This window comes from Solanum lycopersicum, chromosome 12 (assembly GCF_036512215.1).
Source record: "Solanum lycopersicum chromosome 12, SLM_r2.1".
In the NCBI taxonomy this organism is placed as follows: Eukaryota; Viridiplantae; Streptophyta; class Magnoliopsida; order Solanales; family Solanaceae; genus Solanum; species Solanum lycopersicum.
The window spans coordinates 20,659,996-20,681,074 of record NC_090811.1 but is presented as its reverse complement, the minus strand read 5'-3'; the positions used below and the strand labels follow the sequence as shown (position 1 = coordinate 20,681,074).

The 21,079-nt window shown below is 35.2% G+C and overlaps 2 protein-coding genes across 2 annotated transcripts; both read left to right on the top strand.

Moving 5' to 3' along the window:
- Window positions 1-8,693: 8,693 nt before the first annotated feature.
- LOC138340252 (uncharacterized) lies at window positions 8,694-9,616 on the top strand. Its single transcript, XM_069291966.1, has 2 exons — window positions 8,694-8,880; window positions 9,246-9,616. Exons 1-2 carry the CDS (start codon window positions 8,694-8,696, stop codon window positions 9,614-9,616), a joined length of 558 nt encoding a protein of 185 aa, XP_069148067.1.
- Window positions 9,617-20,495: 10,879 nt separating this feature from the next.
- LOC138340251 (uncharacterized) lies at window positions 20,496-20,867 on the top strand. Its single transcript, XM_069291965.1, has one exon. It carries the CDS (start codon window positions 20,496-20,498, stop codon window positions 20,865-20,867), a length of 372 nt encoding a protein of 123 aa, XP_069148066.1.
- Window positions 20,868-21,079: the final 212 nt, after the last annotated feature.

Sequence of the window (21,079 nt, the reverse complement as noted above, 5' to 3'; positions counted from 1 at the left end):
TTGAGCTAAAATTTTGAAATATGCATGAGCTCAATCGGGTTTAGACAATAAAATCATAAATTAATACTATAAACAACATATTTGATTCATTAAAACACTTTCACTGAAGTCCCATGCTTAGAATCAAAACTAGGAGAAGATAGAGTTTGAAAACCCTTTTTGAAATCTTTTATAAATTACTCCTTAAATGTAAGAGGGTTCAAGGATTAATACCATACCTAAAATAAAAGAAAACCCATGAATTTTTATGAAGATACGTCCACATGTAGACCCTCCAATTCCTTCCATGAGTCAAAGCTTCTATGGGGTTTTGCGGGAGTCTTTGTTGAGATTGGGTTTTGGGATTTGGTAAATGAAGTATAAAATCAGGTATTAGTGTATGAAAAATATTAATACACCTAAAAGACCTTAAAAATATCATCCTAGGTTTATAAAATACTTGGGGTGAATTACCGAACACCCCAAGACAAAACATATTTTTGACAACTTTTGGTGGGCAAAACCACGCCCACTCAGAGACAGGCCATTTCCCCATTCACTCTTCTTTGATGGGGTCTAAATATTGCGGGTGAGTCTATACCTAGTTCAGGATTTTCTATACTTGCATGGGTAGTCTAAGCAAGAATTCGACGGGACGTTGGTTGACCAACAGTCCGTCCCTTCTGGCCGTTGATGGTCATAGCCTAGCAGCATCCTGGGAAATGGATAGGGTCCTCTTCTAGTTACCCTTTTGGGTCATAGGTTGGGTTGTACCTAGACATTAAACCCATGTAAATAGTCGTATATGTCTGAACAACATCCCACATCAATTTCGATTAAAACTAAAATGTAAAACTTACTAAAACACATAAAGACACACAATCACTTTCTAAGACACACCTTCCGAACGTCATGGATATTCTTGGACATTTGACCACAAAATGTTACCAAAATTCACACACTGCCTAAGGACATCATTTTAAATTATTTTAAGACAAAAATAACTCATGAAAAATTCACAAATCTCTAGTTTACCTTAGTTCGTTTTAGGGTGTTACACTTTCTCTCTCCTCAAGAAGACTCCATTGAAGACTAATCTTAAAGGGATTAGGTATTAAAGAACATAAATTTTTCTCCATAAATATTATAGTATTAACAATGTATGAGAAGTTTTCACCTTTGGGACACCTTTTCCCAAAGGGTTTGTTTCAAATTAATTTCCAAAAAGTGAGAAAACATATGATTCATTCTTAATCTGAAATTGATGTTTCAAATTTTATTGTTCTTGATTTATTTGGATTATTATGGAATAATTATAATGGATTATTGGTTAATTAGGGTATATCTTGACGTTAGACCTAGTTCTATGGAAGCGATCTTGAATTGACCTATTTCTCTAACCCTAGGTTTTGAATTGATGTTGAATTGGTTAGTCATGATGCTATTAAATTCTTGTGTTAATTACAAGTGTATGATGTTATTAAGTATATTATTGGTTGAATATGGTTTTTCGATGGTAAGACCATGGAATAAGGCTTGTGAAGGTGAATTGGTAAGACTTCTTATCTTGGATCCTTACTTCTATTGTGATGGCTTGAACTTAATGATGATTTTCAATTGAAGTATTAATTGTGATTTGAAGACAGGGGATGGTATGATGAATATAATTGAAATATCCTGATTATATAGATTGTGAGATTATGATTAAGGTTTAATGATATAAGGTTGATTGTGAATCACTTATGTGCCTTACTATGACATGATGATAATGTGTTAATCTCACATATGAGGATTATTATAACAGGAAGTTCTCATGAAATTCCAAATGAGCTAATGATTATGATATTCAAGGGGTTAGTCTAATATGGCCTATACTAAGATATGATGATTAATAAAGGCTTAAAGATATTTCAAAAAGGGACTTTTTATCACACCTAATGAACTAGTTACGAGAGAGTATCACTTTCTAATGTGGGAAGATATGTTCACAATGGTTCTCATGAGATAGAGATTATAACTCCATGGTGCATAAAGAGGTCTGAAGCATGTATCCTAGTTCTACAACTTTGTTGCCCCCATAGGAATACTAGCTAGTCGATCCACCTAGAATGCTATGATCATGTTTGGGTAATACCTTGGCAAGTAGTCCACCTTCTTTTGATGTAGGGTTTCATGACACCGGATTCCACATTTATCTCATATGGTCTATATTAGTTAAGATAATTTTTTCCGAAGGTAAAATGAAGTAACAAAAGAACTCTAACCAGGGTGACTTAAGGGGTTTGATTAGTCTAGGTAGGGGTCTGGGACTCTACCTATACATTGAAATGGTTGGCCTTGAGAGAATTCCTATTTGATATTCTTATGTTCTTATAAGGTAAATAATTTGCATATGTTGAATTTATATGTTGATGATCCTATATTTTGTTGGTTTCACTTATGAACATGTTGTTGGTCTATGTTGCTACATATGATGATGACTTCTCATGATACTATGTTATATAAAGTTAGAGATTACTTGTGATCCATTATTTTGTCCACTTGGTTGAGTGGGATTATGGGGATTCACTTGGTTATTACACTTGTAAGCTTGGTAATGGTTTATAAGTAAGGGTCTTGCATATGTTGTAATGTTATGAACTCCTGTACATGCTTTGTTGTTATAACATGATGTTGGAGTTGCTTTAGTTATGGGTTCTGATATGCTAATATATGTGTTGACTTGATCTATTTGATGTTGTTGGTCTTGTGTTGTATATGGTCATGTCATAAGGAATATTTGATTATTGTCTTTTATGTGTTCTTGGTTGTGCATAAGGCTTTTCAAATTAACTTGGCATAGTTTTGAACAAATGTACTTTTAAGCATGATTTTAACATTATATATGCATATGTTTCCATACATAGCACAAGTGTATGTACTAACCCATTTCCTTTATATTCTACAACAATGTAGGTTCGGGCCATTGAAGTTAGAAGGACAATTGCAAGAATACTTGGATTTTTCCAAGTGTTTGGTAGGTACTCAACATTCTAAGACTGATGCCACTATCTAACTACTTGATGTTGTTATTGTCTAAAGGCAATTGGTTTCCTTCTCGTTCATTTGAAGACTATTATTGTATAATCCTGTATGTATGTTTTGTTGTAATGAAGTATATCCTATGCCCGAATGTTGTATTCTTATTTAGATGGTTTAATGTGAGATCGTATTATAGACTAAATTCTTATATGTTATGCATATTTCCTAATCTAGAAGCCTATGTAAGTTTCCTAAATGAGGAGTCTATATATAATCCATATGTAGTTTGTGAGAAGTATATGTAAACCTCACCATATATATATATATATATATATATATGAAAAGTTTTAATTTTTTCATATTTTAAACGTATGATGTGTTATGACGAATGCTAAGAGTTTAGTCTTAGTCCTCTCTGAGGACGACAATGCCAATTACATCTAGGTGTGCTCCCCGGTCATGACACTAAATCCCTAAAACCTTCTTTTTATGGGCACACACCTCAAAGTTAATGCAATAGAATTTTAATTAAAACTCAAGTCTCAAATGATATTGTCTCTATAGAAGCACAAAATCATAAATTGGTCTAACAAGATTCTGTGGGATGACAAGCAAGAACCTTAAAATTTATCATAGGTGATTTGAATGATAAGTCGGCAAAGAGAATCAAAAAGTTCCGTGCTCATAACCTGCACAAATATAGAAGCAAGGGGTGAGTACCTAGCCACAACTACTCATAAAGAAAAATACTAAACACCAAGTGAAAAATATAGAAAATGGGTACTTTTTCTCCTACCACTGTACTAAACCACCACAATACAACCTATATAAAACAAACAAAACCTATCAATTCACAATTTAAATAACTTATATCTAATAAGAACATGTTATCACTCCTTATTTTTCCAAAAGTTACCCAGTAATATCTCTTTAGTAGCAGTAATTTTCTAGTAATAGTACAGTCGTTTATTCCAGTAAATTTGGGAAGTCATCTCTTAGTTCATAGGGATAGTTATTTTATGAATATTGTATTTAAAATATTTGGTGCTCCATAAAACATTGACAGAAAATTATTCAAGTCTTTGAGTACTTTAAACTCAAGAGATCAAAAATTCTCTCTTAACGAACCATCAACATAGTTCATAGGAAGAAAACGTCATATTTAATATTATAGTGCTCATATACATATCCATAACAGGGGACCTTAAAAACATGGTATTTGAGTGAGATGTTACCGAGATCAAATTAAACATCCATTTGCCAATTGGTGAATTTCTTTCAAGAAGAACGGGAAGCCAATATGTCTAGAAAGGAATGCTTTCCTAGCTGCACTCGCAAAGTATATTGTGAATTCGAAGGTTGATTCTGAATCAGGTGATCATACCAGTTAGACTTGGGGATGGAAGGGTAAAACTGGAGTTGCAAAAGGGTCAAAATGCACAATTTTGATTTCTTCAATGTTGAATTTTTCATGGTTTAGTGGACCCTTTGGGATTGTTGAAAAAATATGATCACTTTTCTCGACCTTAAGAGACACCATATGAAGAAAAAGTTAGTCTTGCTTCTTTTCATCTAGAGGGAAATACACAATTTTGGTTTCTTCAACTTGAGAAAGATGTGCTTTTACTGTGTTGTGTTGAGTTCAAACATTATTGTAACCTTCATTTTGGGACACCAATCAAAAGGTAGAAGTTAGGAGAACTTGATAAAATGTGCCAGATTGGGTTCGTGGTAGATTACCAAAAAAATTGAGCAATTAATTTTGCGGTTTGGTATACTTATTCACAAAAAAATAAACTTTATTCCACTAGTCTTGCTGATTATATAGCAAATTGAGGTTGAGTTGCAAAATCCTCCAAATTTGGATACAATTATAAGTTTGTCCCGACTTTATTAATGTAAGGAATAATCTATTTATAAGAAATTGTTAGATGGTTGCAAATCCAAGACAACAGATTTGTCACCTAAGCAACATGAAAGATTTGTGAAGAAACTAACTAGACATGAAATGGAAGAAAGGAGACTACTTTGTTTCAATTGTGATGAAATATTCATCCGAGGTCATCAATGCAAGAAATTGTTCTTTATTGACTTTATAGACGATAAGGAAGATTATATCGGAAACAAGGGGAATACTAATTTCCGCACTTAGAGCATGAGGACAAGTCTAATTTGAAGGAGGAGAGTAATGTTATCACTCCTTGATTTACCAATAGTTATTGTAGTGATTTCTCTTTTGTAGCACTTATTTTCCTGTAATAGTGCGATCTTTCATGCCAGTTAAGGTAGCAATTCATGTCCTAGTTTCTAGGGGTAGTTATTTATAAGTGTTATATTTAAATTATCTGTTGTCTAGAGAAAATATATGCAAAATATTATTTAAGTCTTTGAGTACTTAAAACACAAAATATCACAGGTTCTCTCTTATCAAACCATCACCATAGGTCGTAGGAAGAAAATGTAAGAGCCCCAAAATGTGTTAGGGTGTCTAGAGCCTCACTTGCGCCTATAAGATAGTTAATATGCTAATTAATTGTTTTAAATCTATGAATGGGTGATTTGAAGTCATTTGGAAGTAAAACATCAAGGGACGACCAAGATGTTCAAAGACTAGTCACCAAGAGGCTTCAGAGGTTTTCATTTGCTTATATTTGTGTCATTGGATTATGAAGTCCTTATATGAGTAATAATGATATTTATATTCATTGTGTTGAATTTTGTGAGGTTTAGAGGTCAAACATCCAAGAATGTCCAAGACATTCAAAATTAAGACCTTGAGACATGCATGAGTGTATCATGAAGGTGCCTAGAATGTTTGGACGTGTTGAGAGTATTTGTTTTAGTTAAACTGATATTGAAGGTCCTTCACTTGTGAAGTTTTGTATTTACCTTGAAAACATACGGGTAAGCCTCCCTAAGGTCCCACTAGAGACTCTCGAGGAGGACCTTAAGGTTGTCGCGATACTGCGTGTAAATCGACGAACCTCATTTTACGCCTCACCCTTCAATCAATAACCCACTGATGGGAGGCTCCGATAAACACTTATATGTGTGAGCTTCACCTCCCTGGAAGCAGTTTCAGTCACAACAACGGACCAACAAGATGGCTCATCGACTAGACGATGGCCTATCGACTGTGCTCGTCAATGCAACCTACAACTTCATTTCTTTCTGACTACTTCATCAAGGTGTGAATTAGAAATTCACCCTACATGATAAAATGAACCTAGTTGGTTTATTCGGTTAATTTTTCGTATATTTAAGCTATCAAAAATGTGACAACCCCATTCTAAATTAAATTCACAAAAATTAGACTTACCTCCCAAACAAAACTCTCTCTAGAACCTCCATCGAAGATGAAGCTCAAGAATAGGTTGGAGCATCAAACTCCATGTGTTCTTCATAAAGTTTTATCGGTCTTCTTGTACATTAATGTAGTGTGATCCTTCATCTCTAGTTAATCTTCCGTGTAGGTAGTTCCTTTCAATGTGTTCAATCCAAGTTCATGATCAAGCTTCTTCTTCTTCTTCTTCAATCTAGCCATGAGTTGTTTCTCAAAAATTTTTTAAAGGCTTAATCATAATAAATTGATGATACTGTACTGAATCTAAATTTGATTTCAATCAAATTACATGATCAACCCATGTCCCCTTGAACTCTCAGATTAGCCTATGTATGGGCAGTGTGATCGTGACCTTGTATTGATTGGATTATGATTCTAGCATTTTGGATTTTTTATATCTAATTTTTTTAATGTATATTGATGGTTTATTTTTGATGAGTGATCCATGTTGATCAATTCTTGATGGTTTGAATAAGACTAGCCTATGTTCTTCTACATACTCACTGTAATCTCGATTTTATGGCATTTGTAGTAGGAGTTCGTTTAGGTTATAATATCTTTAACTACTGCCTTATGTTGATATTATTGATTAATTGTGGGCATGAGTCATTCATGATCAAATTAAAGGAGTCTCGGTGAGGATTGATTTACATTCTTTTAGCCTATAGATTGATAATGCTATATATATGATATAATCTATCTTCTAGGGTAGATGAAGCATGAGTTAGATTAGGTTATTATGTCTTGCTACTTCCCTAGATTGATACTATTGATGAAATATGACGGATGATCAATGCAAGTGAAATTGGTTAATGATCTTTGTCCTTCTAACTTCTAGTAGATTGGTATGTATTGTACTAGTTTGTAGCATGGTCTTGTAGTGGCTTATGAATGGTTTCTGTTATGATTAAAACACATTTATCTACTTTCGTATAAATTTTATTTCTAATGCAAAAGGAGTATTGATAAATGATGATCAATGGATGAGAAATTGGTAACATTGCCTATCTTCTCTACTTTTCTTATAGTACTGATAGTTAATGAAGCCTTGTATGGCATTATGTGGTATGGTTCACTTATGGTAGTGGTGTTTACTTTATTGCCAATATATATATGTTATGTGAACATGGCCTTGAAGTCAATTGTATTATGAGTATATGGTGGTGATGAACACACTATGTGAAGCCTATGACTAGTTTCCTATTCTAGCTATGATCTAGGTTTTGTTGCTAATGTTAATAGCATGTAAATCATTATGTTAAGCGTATGTATATGTGCTTCCTTTTATGAGTTCTTATGATGTTTTACAAGAAGAAAATATTGTACATGTGCATAATGACTAGGGCTTACTATAATAATATAGTAAATCTTCAATAAATATGTCTTATTCTATGTTATCCATTCAATGATGTTATCTGATGTATCATTCAAAGGATGACCTGATAGGTTTACTAGTATGGGAAAGGGTATGGGTCCTTGTCTATGCATTGCACATGTGTACCTTGATAGGATAGTTCTTAGGTTGGTATTCTAAGTACATGAATTGTAATGTATTAACATGTAATGAATATGACATATATAATATTATGTTAAGTATATAATATGATGAAGTATGAATGTAAATGGTGTCTTAAAGTGTTTATATGAAAGAATTGCTCAATAGTTACACATATATATATATTTATGCATTGATGTATGAACATGTGTGGAGTTAATGTGTTACGTGAAAGGTTTGTTCTTATATAAGTATACACACACACACACATATGTGTGTGTGATGATCTATTAATGGAGGGGCCTTGAAAGGTGTGCTCAAGTGTTCCCCAAACTAGAGACGTGCTTGAATATGCTCTGCCGATGTGAAAAAAAATTTCACAGGATTTATGTTGATGAAATCTCATCAATGTCCTATGAGCTAAGTATATGAGAAGTTAACTCTTCTAAGCCTAAATTTGTAAAGTAATGTTAATAGAGGCTTTTTAATAAAAAAGGAACTTAGCTTCGCACCGAGAGAACTTCAATTTGTGGGGTGTCCCTTAGAATTGGAGGAATGTAGGTGCTTGAATATACTCTATTTATTATGCAAGAAAGGCCCTTGACTCCACACAAGCAAACTACACAGTGATTGAGAAGGAGATGCTGGCTCTAGTATTCGCCTTTGACAAGTTCAGATCATATTTGGTAGGCATCAAAGTAATTGTGTTCACTAACCATGCAAGTAATTAGGTACCTATTCAATAAGAAGGATGCCAAACCAATCCTAATTCGTTGGATATTTCTTCTTTATGAATTTTACCTTTAGACCAAAGATAGAAAAGGTACAGAAAATCAGATAGTTGACCACTTATAAATGTTGGAAGACTTCTCACATGTGAATGAGGGTGAGCAAATCCGGGAAGACTTTTCACCTGAGCAAATGATGGCTTTGGATATCTCTCAATTTCCACGGTATGAAGACACAGTGAAGTTAATAGTGTGTGAACACTATTCACCTGGTTCAACAACCCAACAGAAGAAAAAACTAATCATGATGCCAAGTACTACATCTCGGATCAACAAATCTTGTTTAAGTAAGAGGTCAATAGAGTTGTGAGAAGGTGCATTCCAAAAAAGTAGGTTCACCAAGTTCCTGAAAGTTTTCTTGCAAGCCCATATAGAGACCACCAAGGAAGAGAGTTCACTGCTCATAAGGTATTAAAATCTTGTTTCTTTTGGCCATCTTTGTTTAAATATTCAATGGCTTTTGTGAACGGTTGTGGTAGGTGCTAAGTATGGGGCACCATCTCAAGAAGGCATGAAATTCCCCTTAACAATATTTTATAGGTGGAAATTTTTTATGTGTGGGGTATTGACTTCATGGGTCCATTTGCACCATCATATGGAAACATTTATATACTTGTAGTGGTTGATTATGTGAGAAAACAGGTTGAGGCAGTCACTCTTCCTTCTAATGACTTAAGGGTTGTGATCAAGTTCATCAAGAAACACATTTTCACTCGTTTTGGCACTCCAAGATCCATTATCAGTGATGAAGGCAAGTGTTTCATTAATAATCTTTTCAAGACACTGCTTGCTAAGTATGATATTCGGCATAAGGTTGTTGCAGCTTATCAATCTCAAATGAGTGTCTATGTGGAGGTGTCGGATAGAGAAGTCAAGAAGCTTTTGCAGAAAATGGTTAACGCACAAAGGAAAGAATGGTATGAGAAGTTCAATGATGCTTTGTGGGCATACATGACTGCATACAAGATGCGTATAGGGAATTCTCCCTAGCACATTGTATATTGAAAAGCATGTTACCTTTCGACAAAATTAGAGTATCATGCTTATTGGCTATAAAAAAAATTAAACTTGGACCTAGATCTAGCCAGTAAAAAGAGAATTAATTAACTGAATGAACTTGAAGAGTTTCATCTTCATGCCTATGAGGATTCCAAGATTTATAAAGAGAAGACAAAACTGTGGTATGACACAAACATAGTGAGTCATACCTTCAATCCAAAGGATAAGGTATTACTCTTCAATTCGCAACTAAGGTGGTTCCATGGGGAATTGAAATCAGAGTGGTATGGTCCTTAAGTTTAGTTGAACTTCAATGTGAAACTAGCCCCACGTTCTTAGTCAATGGACAAATAGTGAATCATTATTTTAGTGATGAATCGAATATTGATTGGGAGGATCTTGAGTTACATAATGAATGATCCAAACTGCATCTTACCACGATGTTAAATCAAGCGCTACATGGGAGGCAACCCATGAATACTATTTAATAGATGGGTAGTTTGTTTTTGAATTTCCAAAATTTTGTTTTTTTATCTTAAGATAGATATTTATATTATAGGCTAGCTTTAGAAACTGAAAAAAGATGTGTGTGCAGGCTTGGCGCACTAGCTTGAAATACCAAGTTAAGAAGTCCTAAGTCATTTCCTCGGTGCAAGGGCGGGCACGCCACGCCAAGGCAAGGAGGTCTGAGGCTTGAAGCACTTTGGGCGCGCCTCACCAAGAACGAGGACTGAAGCATTTCCCAGATACAATAGAGGTGAGCTTCACCAAGGCGATGAGAATTGAAGAATTTACTAGATGCGATAAAGGCGCATTGCGCCTCATCTTCCTAAGCATGTGCAGGATTGGTGCACTGGCGTGCGCGCCGCAGACTGAGGGACTTCCTAGATGCAATACGGGCTCCCCACGCCTCGATCTCCCTAACACCCAATTTTTTTAAAAATCTGTGTTTAACTTAGAGTTTGCCCTACCCAATCTAAATAAAATCCCTCAAATCCACCATTCTCCTTCTATTCCGGCGATTTCAACTCCCCATACCCCTCATTCTTCTTCTTCTTCCTTTTCAACTATTCCTTCCTCCTCATTAACCACCATTAACCTCCAACTACCCCTCTCTCTCCATCGACAAATACAATACCTTCTCTTGTCAACTTTCTTGTCTTCGACATCCCATAAATCTCTTTTCTTTTCTTCTCCAGTACACCATCAAACCACCACTCTTCTTCTTATTCATTTTCGACTTTTTTTCCCTCCCCCCATTAAAAACTATTAAGATCCATTAACTTCCAACCACCCCTCTCTATTCCTACACCACTATAATACAATCTTTCTCCATTTTCATCTATTATATATCCCATAAATCTCTTTTTTTCCCTTCTCCACTACTCCGTTTGACCCCCCCCCCAAATATCTCACTTTTTATTTTTATTCCCTACTCTTAACAGGGTGTAATATCTCATAAAGAAAATAATGTTTTGGATTCTAAGAGGATCCAAAAGGCTGAAGCTTTCGAGTCCTCTAGTGTCCGGGAATCGCCACAAAAGTTAAAAAAAAAGGTAGTGGAGAGATATGGCTAAGAATGGTTTGAGTGTCAAAGGGAAGAGAAATAAATGGGGGATGAATACATAAATGAGGTAAGGTCACAATATCGATCTCTGGCAATTTATAAAACTATGAATGTGTTAGGTTTGTGTTTAATGTTTGATAATCCCGGAGATTGTAGTTTGACCTTGGTGCGTGAATTTCATGCGAATTTGTTAACTGAAAGTAAGCATTAGACTATTCCTGTAAGGGGGAAAGATGTAAAATTTACTACCCGAATTCTGAATGAGGTGTAGAGGAACCCACATTGTGATGTTGAAATGTGTAGCGAGTTGAAAGATAAACATCCTTCTAGGGATATCCGACACACTTTTTGTGGGGTAGAATCAAATGTTAGGTGCGAGAGGAGTAAGTATACGGGGAGGCATAACATCCTCTACTCTACTAATTTTAATCAAGTGGCTAGGGTGTAGTTAAAAATAGTGCGTAAAGTGTTACGTCCCGCTAAACATATGACTGGTGTAACTCATGATAGTGTGGTGTTCATGTACATGTTGATGAAAGAAATTACCATTAATGTGGAGGAAATTTTTACACAAAATATGATGAAGTTTAGGAATAAGTTTAGGAGGATATTTTGTTTTGAGGGTTAATTAATCATTTTCTTAAGTGTCATGAGATTGAGGAAGAGGAGGTGGATATGAATGTTGCTAGGCACCCGGAGTTGACGGGTACGTATGTGGATGTAAAATGTACAAAGTCTCCAAACACATCCTAAAGACTTATTTCGATTGCCCCCGATGGGCAAGCCCGAGATGATAGAGTTATGGTACACTTGTTTAGGATGGCTGAGTTGCAATCGCGGATTGGAGGCCGCCGAAGCACTAATGTCGAGATGGATTCTTTGGCAAAGCACTATCCATTGATTTATAGTGCAGCCTATCTATCCAAGATTGGTCTAACTTTTTCGAAGCCTATGGACGATGATAGTTCTTGTAAAGACCGCGGATCACCCCATAGAAGTAATATGGCGTACTTGTCCTCTCGGAGGTCTTATACAAGCCCATAGTTATCATTCATCGCATTGTCATAGATATATTAGAGGAAAATTGAAAACTTTCTTAGCATATCATATTATAGAACAACACTTCCACTATATATAAAATATCATAATATATAGTTAAATTCTCTAATCTTTTTTTGGCTTCCTAGACTCAACACCGTAAGAGTACTCTAGGGACACTGACCTTTCACCATAATACCTAAGTACAATAATAAAGAATTTTATAGTAAACCATAACTAAACCATAAGTAGGGAATCCTTGGATCTTAAGGACCCCTTTCTTTGATCTTGGGAATCACAAATTAAGGTCCTCATAATTTAAATATATCCATTAAGAATTCTTAACCGACACCTTTGCGTAAAGAGTAGAGAAGAATGGAGTTAGTAGAAGAACGCACTAAGTATGGCAACCATGCAAAAACATGCATTTAAAAGGGTAATTTTTCTTGGAATCATACTTCATGCATTTATTTGAAAACTTCATAAACCTTTATAAAATAAGGAATATATCATATTCATACTTCATATAAACACATTCAATGGTCAACAATCATATAAAATCACACAATGCATTTAAGGCATTTTGAAACCACATTACAGTAAGCACTTTCCCTCTTTACAGTGAATATCTTGTTTTTACAGTGAATTATTTGAATCCAAATTCCTTATTCCACAAAGTAATCCTCTAGTGATACTTGGTGCAATGCATCGCTTTAAGTACACCAGGAAGTCATACATATAATCTACATAAGCCAACACATACCATCATGGAGCTACAATACAACATAGACATATTTATGTCAAGACATTAGGGACATCACAGTGAACCATAGTTTACATGCACATATGCTAACATCATTCATATAGATCCTTATAAGACCTTACTCACAATCAAAATCTAAAGTCTACTAGTGCAATGTAATGTGAAACTGCATACCCTCACACATACTAAGCAAACTATCATGAGACCACAGGCCTTAACATATTATTGATACATCAACATATTAAGTGAATAAAAAATAATTCATATACATCAAGACCTTTATCATATAGTTATTAAGACCAACATAGTGCATATAGGAACAAGACCACTTCAGATAGGCTCATACAATGCATTTAACAACAATAAGTAGACAATTACTACAAAGTCACGCATAAGGAACATGTACATAGACATAAACATTAGAACACCTTCCTAAGTCTTCCCTCAAGATCCACATGTGCAATGCGTAGGTGAAGTATAATACCCCCACCTACACTAAGCAACTGCTCTTAGGTTATCCTAGTTAGGGTCCTTACTTTACTTCAATTCTACATTTTACTTTACGGAAACTATAGCCTTAACCGACACTAAGATCATGGGTGCTACATGGAATTTGGTGTTGTATATCCTTACACAAATAGAAGGTGTTCTTACCTAGCCTAAATAGAACATTAACACATGCTAGCATACTAGTGAATTCACTTGCTAGAACTTGTGTAGCAAGCATAGTTATGGACTTGGAGGTACATGTGAAAACCCTTTTTATGCCAAATTGGGCATTATAGTTTCTAACTTCTGGAAACCCTATTTATGCCTAGTTAGGGATTATAGTTATCCCCCTCATGAGGATTATGGTGACCTACCTTCTAATTATGGAATGCGACACCCCTTATCTTCAAGTTCTCTTGGTGCTAAGCTAAGTTCCCTTTTTATTAAAAAGCCTATATTAAATTTATCATATAAAATTAGTGTTTATGAGAGTCATATACTCATATTCATATTCATAGCTCATAGATCATAGATGAGAGTTCATCAACCTAAATATTGTGAGAAACACTTTCACATGGACATATCATATGTAAGTACCTATGTAGTTTAGGGTATACTTGTCATAATGCAAGGAGTGGTGAGAATTAGGTAATTCTTTATTAAGTTGATATATAGAAATTTCCTTGTGTGTGCTGAATATGTGGCTAGAAGGACTTAAGGAATGTGATTGAGGCATTTCTTTAAAATAGTCAATTCTTGACTTTACTTATATTCCTACCTTAAAATTGCACCCTTATGAAGTCCCACTGAGCCTTCAACCTTATTCATTTGATAAAACACATGATAAGACGAAACCTATTGTTTAATACTAAGACTTTTGATCCTCTTAAGATCCTTAATACACTATGTTAAGAAGATGGGTTGAAAAATGAGGTTGAATAAGCAATGGGAGAATTTCTACATTGTCTGAGGAAAAAAAATAAAAAAATATAAAAAAAATATTATTCTTATTTATCCTTGGTACTTAGTGAAAATGTTCACCTCAAATGAAATCGAGGGTGGCTAATTTGGGACCATGCTCAAAACATAGGCGCTACTCCAATTATATGAATTATAATGAGAGGACAATACTCATGCAATTCTTATTGAGATACGATGATGATAATTATACAAGGGCTATACCCTATGCCCTACATTAAGATATGATGATTCATAATGATATTTAAGATATTTCAACAGGTACTATAGCTTAGAACCAATTGAACTAGTGTGGAGAGTGTTCTTTCCAACACAAGGAAGGTAGGATCACTAATGTATTAATGATATTGGAGTCTATGATGCATGTAGCATGAAAAGAGTCCCAACTATATCTCGTAGTTGATGAACTATGTTATGCCCTTTGGAATGCTAGATAGTGGATCCACGTAGCTTCTATGTTCATGTTTTGGTGCTACCTAGGAATGTAGTTCACCTTCCTTCGATGTAGGATTCTATAACACTGGATTCCTCATTGACTCATGTGGTATATGTCGGTTAAGGCATGATTTTCCAAAAAAATAAAATTAAATAAAGGAATATACTATAACTAGAATGACCTAATAGGTTTAGCTTATTCTAGGTAAGGGTATGGGACTCTACTTATACATTGCACTAGTTAGTCTTCAGGGAAGTCTTAGGATGATGTTCTTATACATGTATATGCTTATAATGATACATGGTATGTACATGATGATCTTGCACATTGATGATATTATATGATGATTGGTTTAACTTTTGAATATGTGTTTGGTCTCTATTGCTAAAGAATGATATTAAGTACTCTCCATATGCTATGTGAATCTTGACATTGGTTACAGATCTTGTTGGGTTTACTTGTTTGAGTAAGATGATGGGGCTTTGTGTAGTAATCGTAATAGTTGACTTAATGAGGGTTTATCGGTAAATGTCTTGCTTTGGTTATGTTGTAATGAACTCTTATCCATGATTGTTTCTATTATAACTTGATGATAGAATTATATTGACTAAGTCCTCAATTATGCGATATGCATGTTGGCTTGACTAAACATAGTATTGTCGGGCTAGTGATGTATATGCCCTTGATGTAATGAATATGTCTTATTTATTTGTATAGTATTCTTGAATGTGCATAAGGATTTTGAAAGTAAATTGCATACTTTAATGAAATGTCCCCTTTTAGCATGATTCATTATGTGTGTGAATATGGTCTCTTATTTAGTAAAAGTGGTGTAATAACCCCGCTTTCTTCCTTTTTCCCAAACATTTTAGGTTTTCGTCGTTTAAGGGATTTTGAGACAGCTTTAAAGTAAGATTTGGAATTCTCACTCATCCAAGTTGGGTAGGTCCTCACTTTCCGAGGGAAATGACATTATCAAGCTTACAATGTTGTTCTAGTTATAAGACTTAGAGTTCTTTCCTTTACATTTGAGTGCTAAAGATTTTATAGCCTATATGTGGCTTTATTACATTGATGTATGGGATATGCCTAATTGATATACTCTTGTTTTAGATGGTTATGAGAGGAGAATCCAATTTAGGACTATGTTATATCTTACATATCTATGTGTAAAAAAAGTAGAAGACTATGTCATCTTTCTATACAAAGGGTCTACGCATACATGATATGACTATATTGTGTGTATGAGAGAGGTCTATATAAACATCAATATAGATAAATAAAAGTTCAAAATTTTTCCTCATTTTGACCTATGAATGTAATGATTTAAGCTAAGAGGCTTTATCTTAGTTCTCAAAGAGGAAAACAACGCGGTTACGTCTAGGGGGTGCTCCGCGGATGTAACATTTGCAAAAGGAAACTTCTGCACATAAGGAGCACTACCATTTCCTCCTTAGGGTTGGGTGTAGACCATTTACCTTTGTTGAACCTTGGAATGTTAGAAAGACTTGTTGGGGAACTTTTTCTTGAACCTTGGCTTATCTTGCACCTCAAATTGAGTCCTTGAAGAATTTCGATCTTCCACCCTTGTCCTCTTCAACTCTCTACAAACTTCCGTATTATTTTGCTCCTCAATTTATTCACCATGACCCATGTGACGATAGATGTCCAAGTTATGAATCAACATAGCTTATCTACATTAGCACAAGGTCGGATACCCCCAGAACAAATAAGTTCATATCGGCTTCGTAGGTAGCTACTGTCAACAATGCTTAAATGTCATACCTGGACCTTTTGACCCTAAACACAATATTACACTAGTTTGACACCTTTCCACTAAGTTTATTCAATTTCCTTCTCCTAAACGCCGTAAAATAGGCTAAGGCACACTAGCACCTCTTTGACTAGTTTCTGGTTGTCATGGATGTTTCTTGATGTGTTGACTCTAAACTTCATAAATGACTTATAGTACATTATTTTAGGTCTTAAAATAGTGTTACCAACCTTAGAACGACATGTGAGGTTCTAGATTAGGTATTGGACTTTCGAAGTGTTACATATACCAAGCTACTATTTTAAATGCCAAAATAGATGCAATGCAACATAGCATGACTTTACAGGTTAAGCTGTTGACTCTAAATAAAACACCATAAATGTGGTACAACAAGCAGAAAATTGGTGTGGTGGATGTGGTACTGGAACCTATTACAGTGTGAAATGTGAGGCAAACCTTTATTCTGTGAGTTATACGGGTGATGTGCAAAGAGGCCAAGGCCAAATAAATTATTGTAACCAAAATCAGGCACAAGGTGCAAATCAATACCATACCCAAAGAGCTTGGAACCAATACCAAAATCAAAACAAAAGTAAGTTATAGTTTATCCAAAGGTGGGTTGACCAATGAAGATCTATTTTAAATATCTCATATATGAAATGAGGACCAAGTTAAGTGCTAGAATTGATAAGCCAGATGAGAACATCAGTAAAATCTACATGTCCCAAATGAGTTGAGAGAAAAAAATTGTGCAAATGTCTTCCTATTTAAACTTATATATCAAAGGTGGGCTTCCTAGTGATATTGAGCCCAACCTAAAGAAACTGCATGTGATAAGCACTAGAAATGGGCTGCAATTAGAGGAACTAACTCCAAAGATGAGAGACACTAATGCAAAAATTACATAAAAGAAAGTGGAAGAGCTAGTAAAAAGTAAAAATGTGGACGCACCCACACATTAAAAGAAGTTCTCATCCTCGTTTCCACAAAGGCTAAAGAAGAAGCATGAAGATGAATGCTTCAGTAAGTTTGTGTCTCTCCTTAACATGTTCCTATTAATATACCTTTCATTAACATTTTGCAGGGTATTCTAAAGTATGTTAAATACATAAAGGACATTGTATCAAGAAAGAAGAGGCTCACAGAGTATGAAACTGTAGCACTTACTAATGAGTGTAGCCCGAGGATCCAAAATAGAACGTCCAAAAATTTAAAGGATCTGGTAGTTTTACCGTGCAAATCACTATTAGGCAAAGTGTTCATGCCTAGGGGTTACATCATTTAGGGGAAAGTATAAATTTGATGCCCCTATAATTGTATCAAAATGTTGGGTTGGGTAGTAAAAAAACAACTTTATTCTCCAACTCGTGGATTGATACATTACTCAGCTGAAAGGGTTGGTAAAAGATGTGTTTGTGAAAGTAGGTTCATTGATATTTCTTCTAGATTTTGTGGTGTTAGACTTTGAACCTGATTATGGAGTCCTATTTATTGTGGGCAACCTATTTTGTCCACAGGTAGGCCATTGATTCATGTAGTAGCTGACCAACTAACTATGAGAGCTCACAATAAGATCAAAGTATTTGTTGTCTACCACACATTAAAATTGCCTTCTATTTAAGAAGAATTCTCAGTTATTACTGTGGTCGATCAGACGTACTTATGCCAGAAGATCCGTTAGGGAAAGTTTTAGGGGGTCACGAGTTTGAGGGAGATATTAAAGTTCAAGAGATTGAGTCATGCTTAAATCTAGCTTTAGTAGAAACTCGTAGGACTCAGGTGGAGTTATTAGATCACAAGTTAGGCCCTCCACCAAAACCATCAATAGCATAAGGCCCTAAGTTGGAACTTAAAATTCTCCCGACTAACCTTAGGTATGCTTATTTGGGTAGTCATGAAAATTTTGCATGTCATACTTTCTGCAGATATGTTTGATTTTCATGTTGAAGTTGCATTCGAGATATTAAAGCGAAGGAAGAAAGCAATTGGGTGGCAGATGGTTCATATTCATGGTATTAGTTCGGCATTGTGTATGCATAGAATTTACATGGAAGAGGATCACAAACAAAAATCACAACATCAACAATGTCTAAATCCTATGATGAAAGAAGTGGTTAGAATGGAAGTGCTAAAATGGTTAGATAGTGGATTTGTATACCCAATTTTCGATAGCTAGTGGATATGTTCGGTACAATGTGTTCCAAAGAAGGGAGGTATGAGTGGTATAAGGAATAAAATTGAAGAGTTTCTCCCAACTATAATAGTGACCAAATGGCATATTCGTATGTATTACCAAAAATTAAGTGAGGATACCCAGAAATATCACTATCCTGTTCCATTCATTGATCAGATGCTTGACCAACTAACAGGGAAGGAGTACTATTGTTTCTTCGATGGGTTTTCCGGGTAAAACCAGATCTTAATTGCACCAGAAAACCAAAAAAAGGACCATATTCACTTGTCTCTATGATACATATGCTTTCTATGGCAATGCACCGATGACTTTTGAAAAGTGTATGATGGTCATTTTTCATGACATGCTGGGAGACTTTGTGGAGGTATTCATGGGTAATTTTTTAGAATCTGGGAAGTCCCTCGAGGGATGTCTACAAAATTTTTAGATGGTACTTGCTAGATGTGAAGTCTCCAACATAGTGTTAAACTGGGAGACGTGTAATTTTCTAGTTACGGAGTGGATAGTGTTAGGACACAAGGTATCTAAATCTGTGTCGAAAGTTCATAAGGCCAAAGTAGAAGTCAGTGATAAATTTCCCCCTCCTATTACAAACAGGTTTTTACTGATGATTCATCAAGGGTTTTTCCAAGATTGCACGACCCAGGTACAGTCTTTTGGAGAAGTAGGTGAATTTTGATTTTGATGCATTGTGTTTCAGAACTTTTGAGATGTTGAAACAGAGCTTAATTGAGGGTCCTATTCTAATTGCGCTGGATTAGCAGGTACCATTTTAACTCATTTGTGATGCTAGTGAAGCAGTAAAGGGTGCAGCGTAGGGACACAGGAAGAACAAAGTGTTCTACTCTATTTATTATGCAAGAAAGGCCCTTGACTCCACACATGCAAACTACACAGTGATTGAGAAGGAAATGCTGGCTCTAGTATTCGCCTTTGACAAGTTCAGATCTTATTTTGTAGGAATCAAAGTAATTGTGTTCACTAACCATACAAGTAATTAGGTACCTATTCAATAAGAAGGATGCCAAACCAATCCTAATTCGTTGGATATTTCTTCTTTATGAATTTTACCATGAGACCAAAGATAGAAAAGGTACAGAATATCAGATAGTTGACCACATATAAATGTTGGAAGACTTCTCACATGTGAATGAGGGTGAGCAAATCCGAGAAGAGTTTTAAGTTGAGCAATTGATGGCTTTGGATATCTCTCAATTTCCATGGTATGAATACACAATGAAGTTAATAGTGTGTGGACACTATCTACCTGGTGCAACTACCCAACAGAAGAAAAAGCTAATCATGATGCCAAGTTCTACATCTCGGATCAACCATTGTTGTTTAACTAATAGGTCAATAGAGTAGTGAGAAGGTGAATTCCAAAAAAGTAGGTTCACAAAGTTCCAGAAAGTTTTCATGCAAGCCCATATAGAGATCACCAAGGAAGAGAGTTCACTGCTCATAAGGTATTAAAATCTGGTTTCTTTTGGCCCTCTTTGTTTAAAGATTCTATGGCTTTTGTGAATAGTTGTGATAGGTGCTAAGTATTGGGAACCATCTCAAGAAGGCATGATATTCCCCTTAACAATATTTTATAGGTGGAAATTTTTTATGTGTGGGGTATTGACTTCATGGGTCCATTCACACCATCATATGGAAACCTTTATATACTTGTAGTGGTTGATTATGTGAGAATACGGGTTGAGGCAGTCGCTCTTCCTTCTAATGACTTAAGGGTTGTGATCAAGTTCATCAAGAAACACATTTTCACTCGTTTTGGAACTCCAAGATCCATTATTAGTAATGAAGGCAAGTGTTTCATTTACAATCTTTACAAGACACTGCTTGCTAAGTATGATATTCGCCATAAGGTTGTTGCAGCTTATCAATCTCAAATGAGTGTCTATGCGGATGTGTCGAATAGAGAAGCCAAGAAGCTTTCGGAGATAATGGTGAACGCACAAAGGAAAGAATGGTATGAGAAGTTCAATGATGCTTTGTGAGCATACATGATTGCATACAAGACGTCTATAGGGAATTCTCCCTAGCACATTATATATTGAAAAGCATGTTACCTTTCGACAAAATTAGAGTATCATGCTTATTGGCTATAAAGAAGTTAAACTTGGACCTAGATGTAGCCTGTAAAAAGATAATTAATTAACTGAATGAACTTGAAGAATTTTAGCTTCATTCCTATGAGAATTCCAAGATT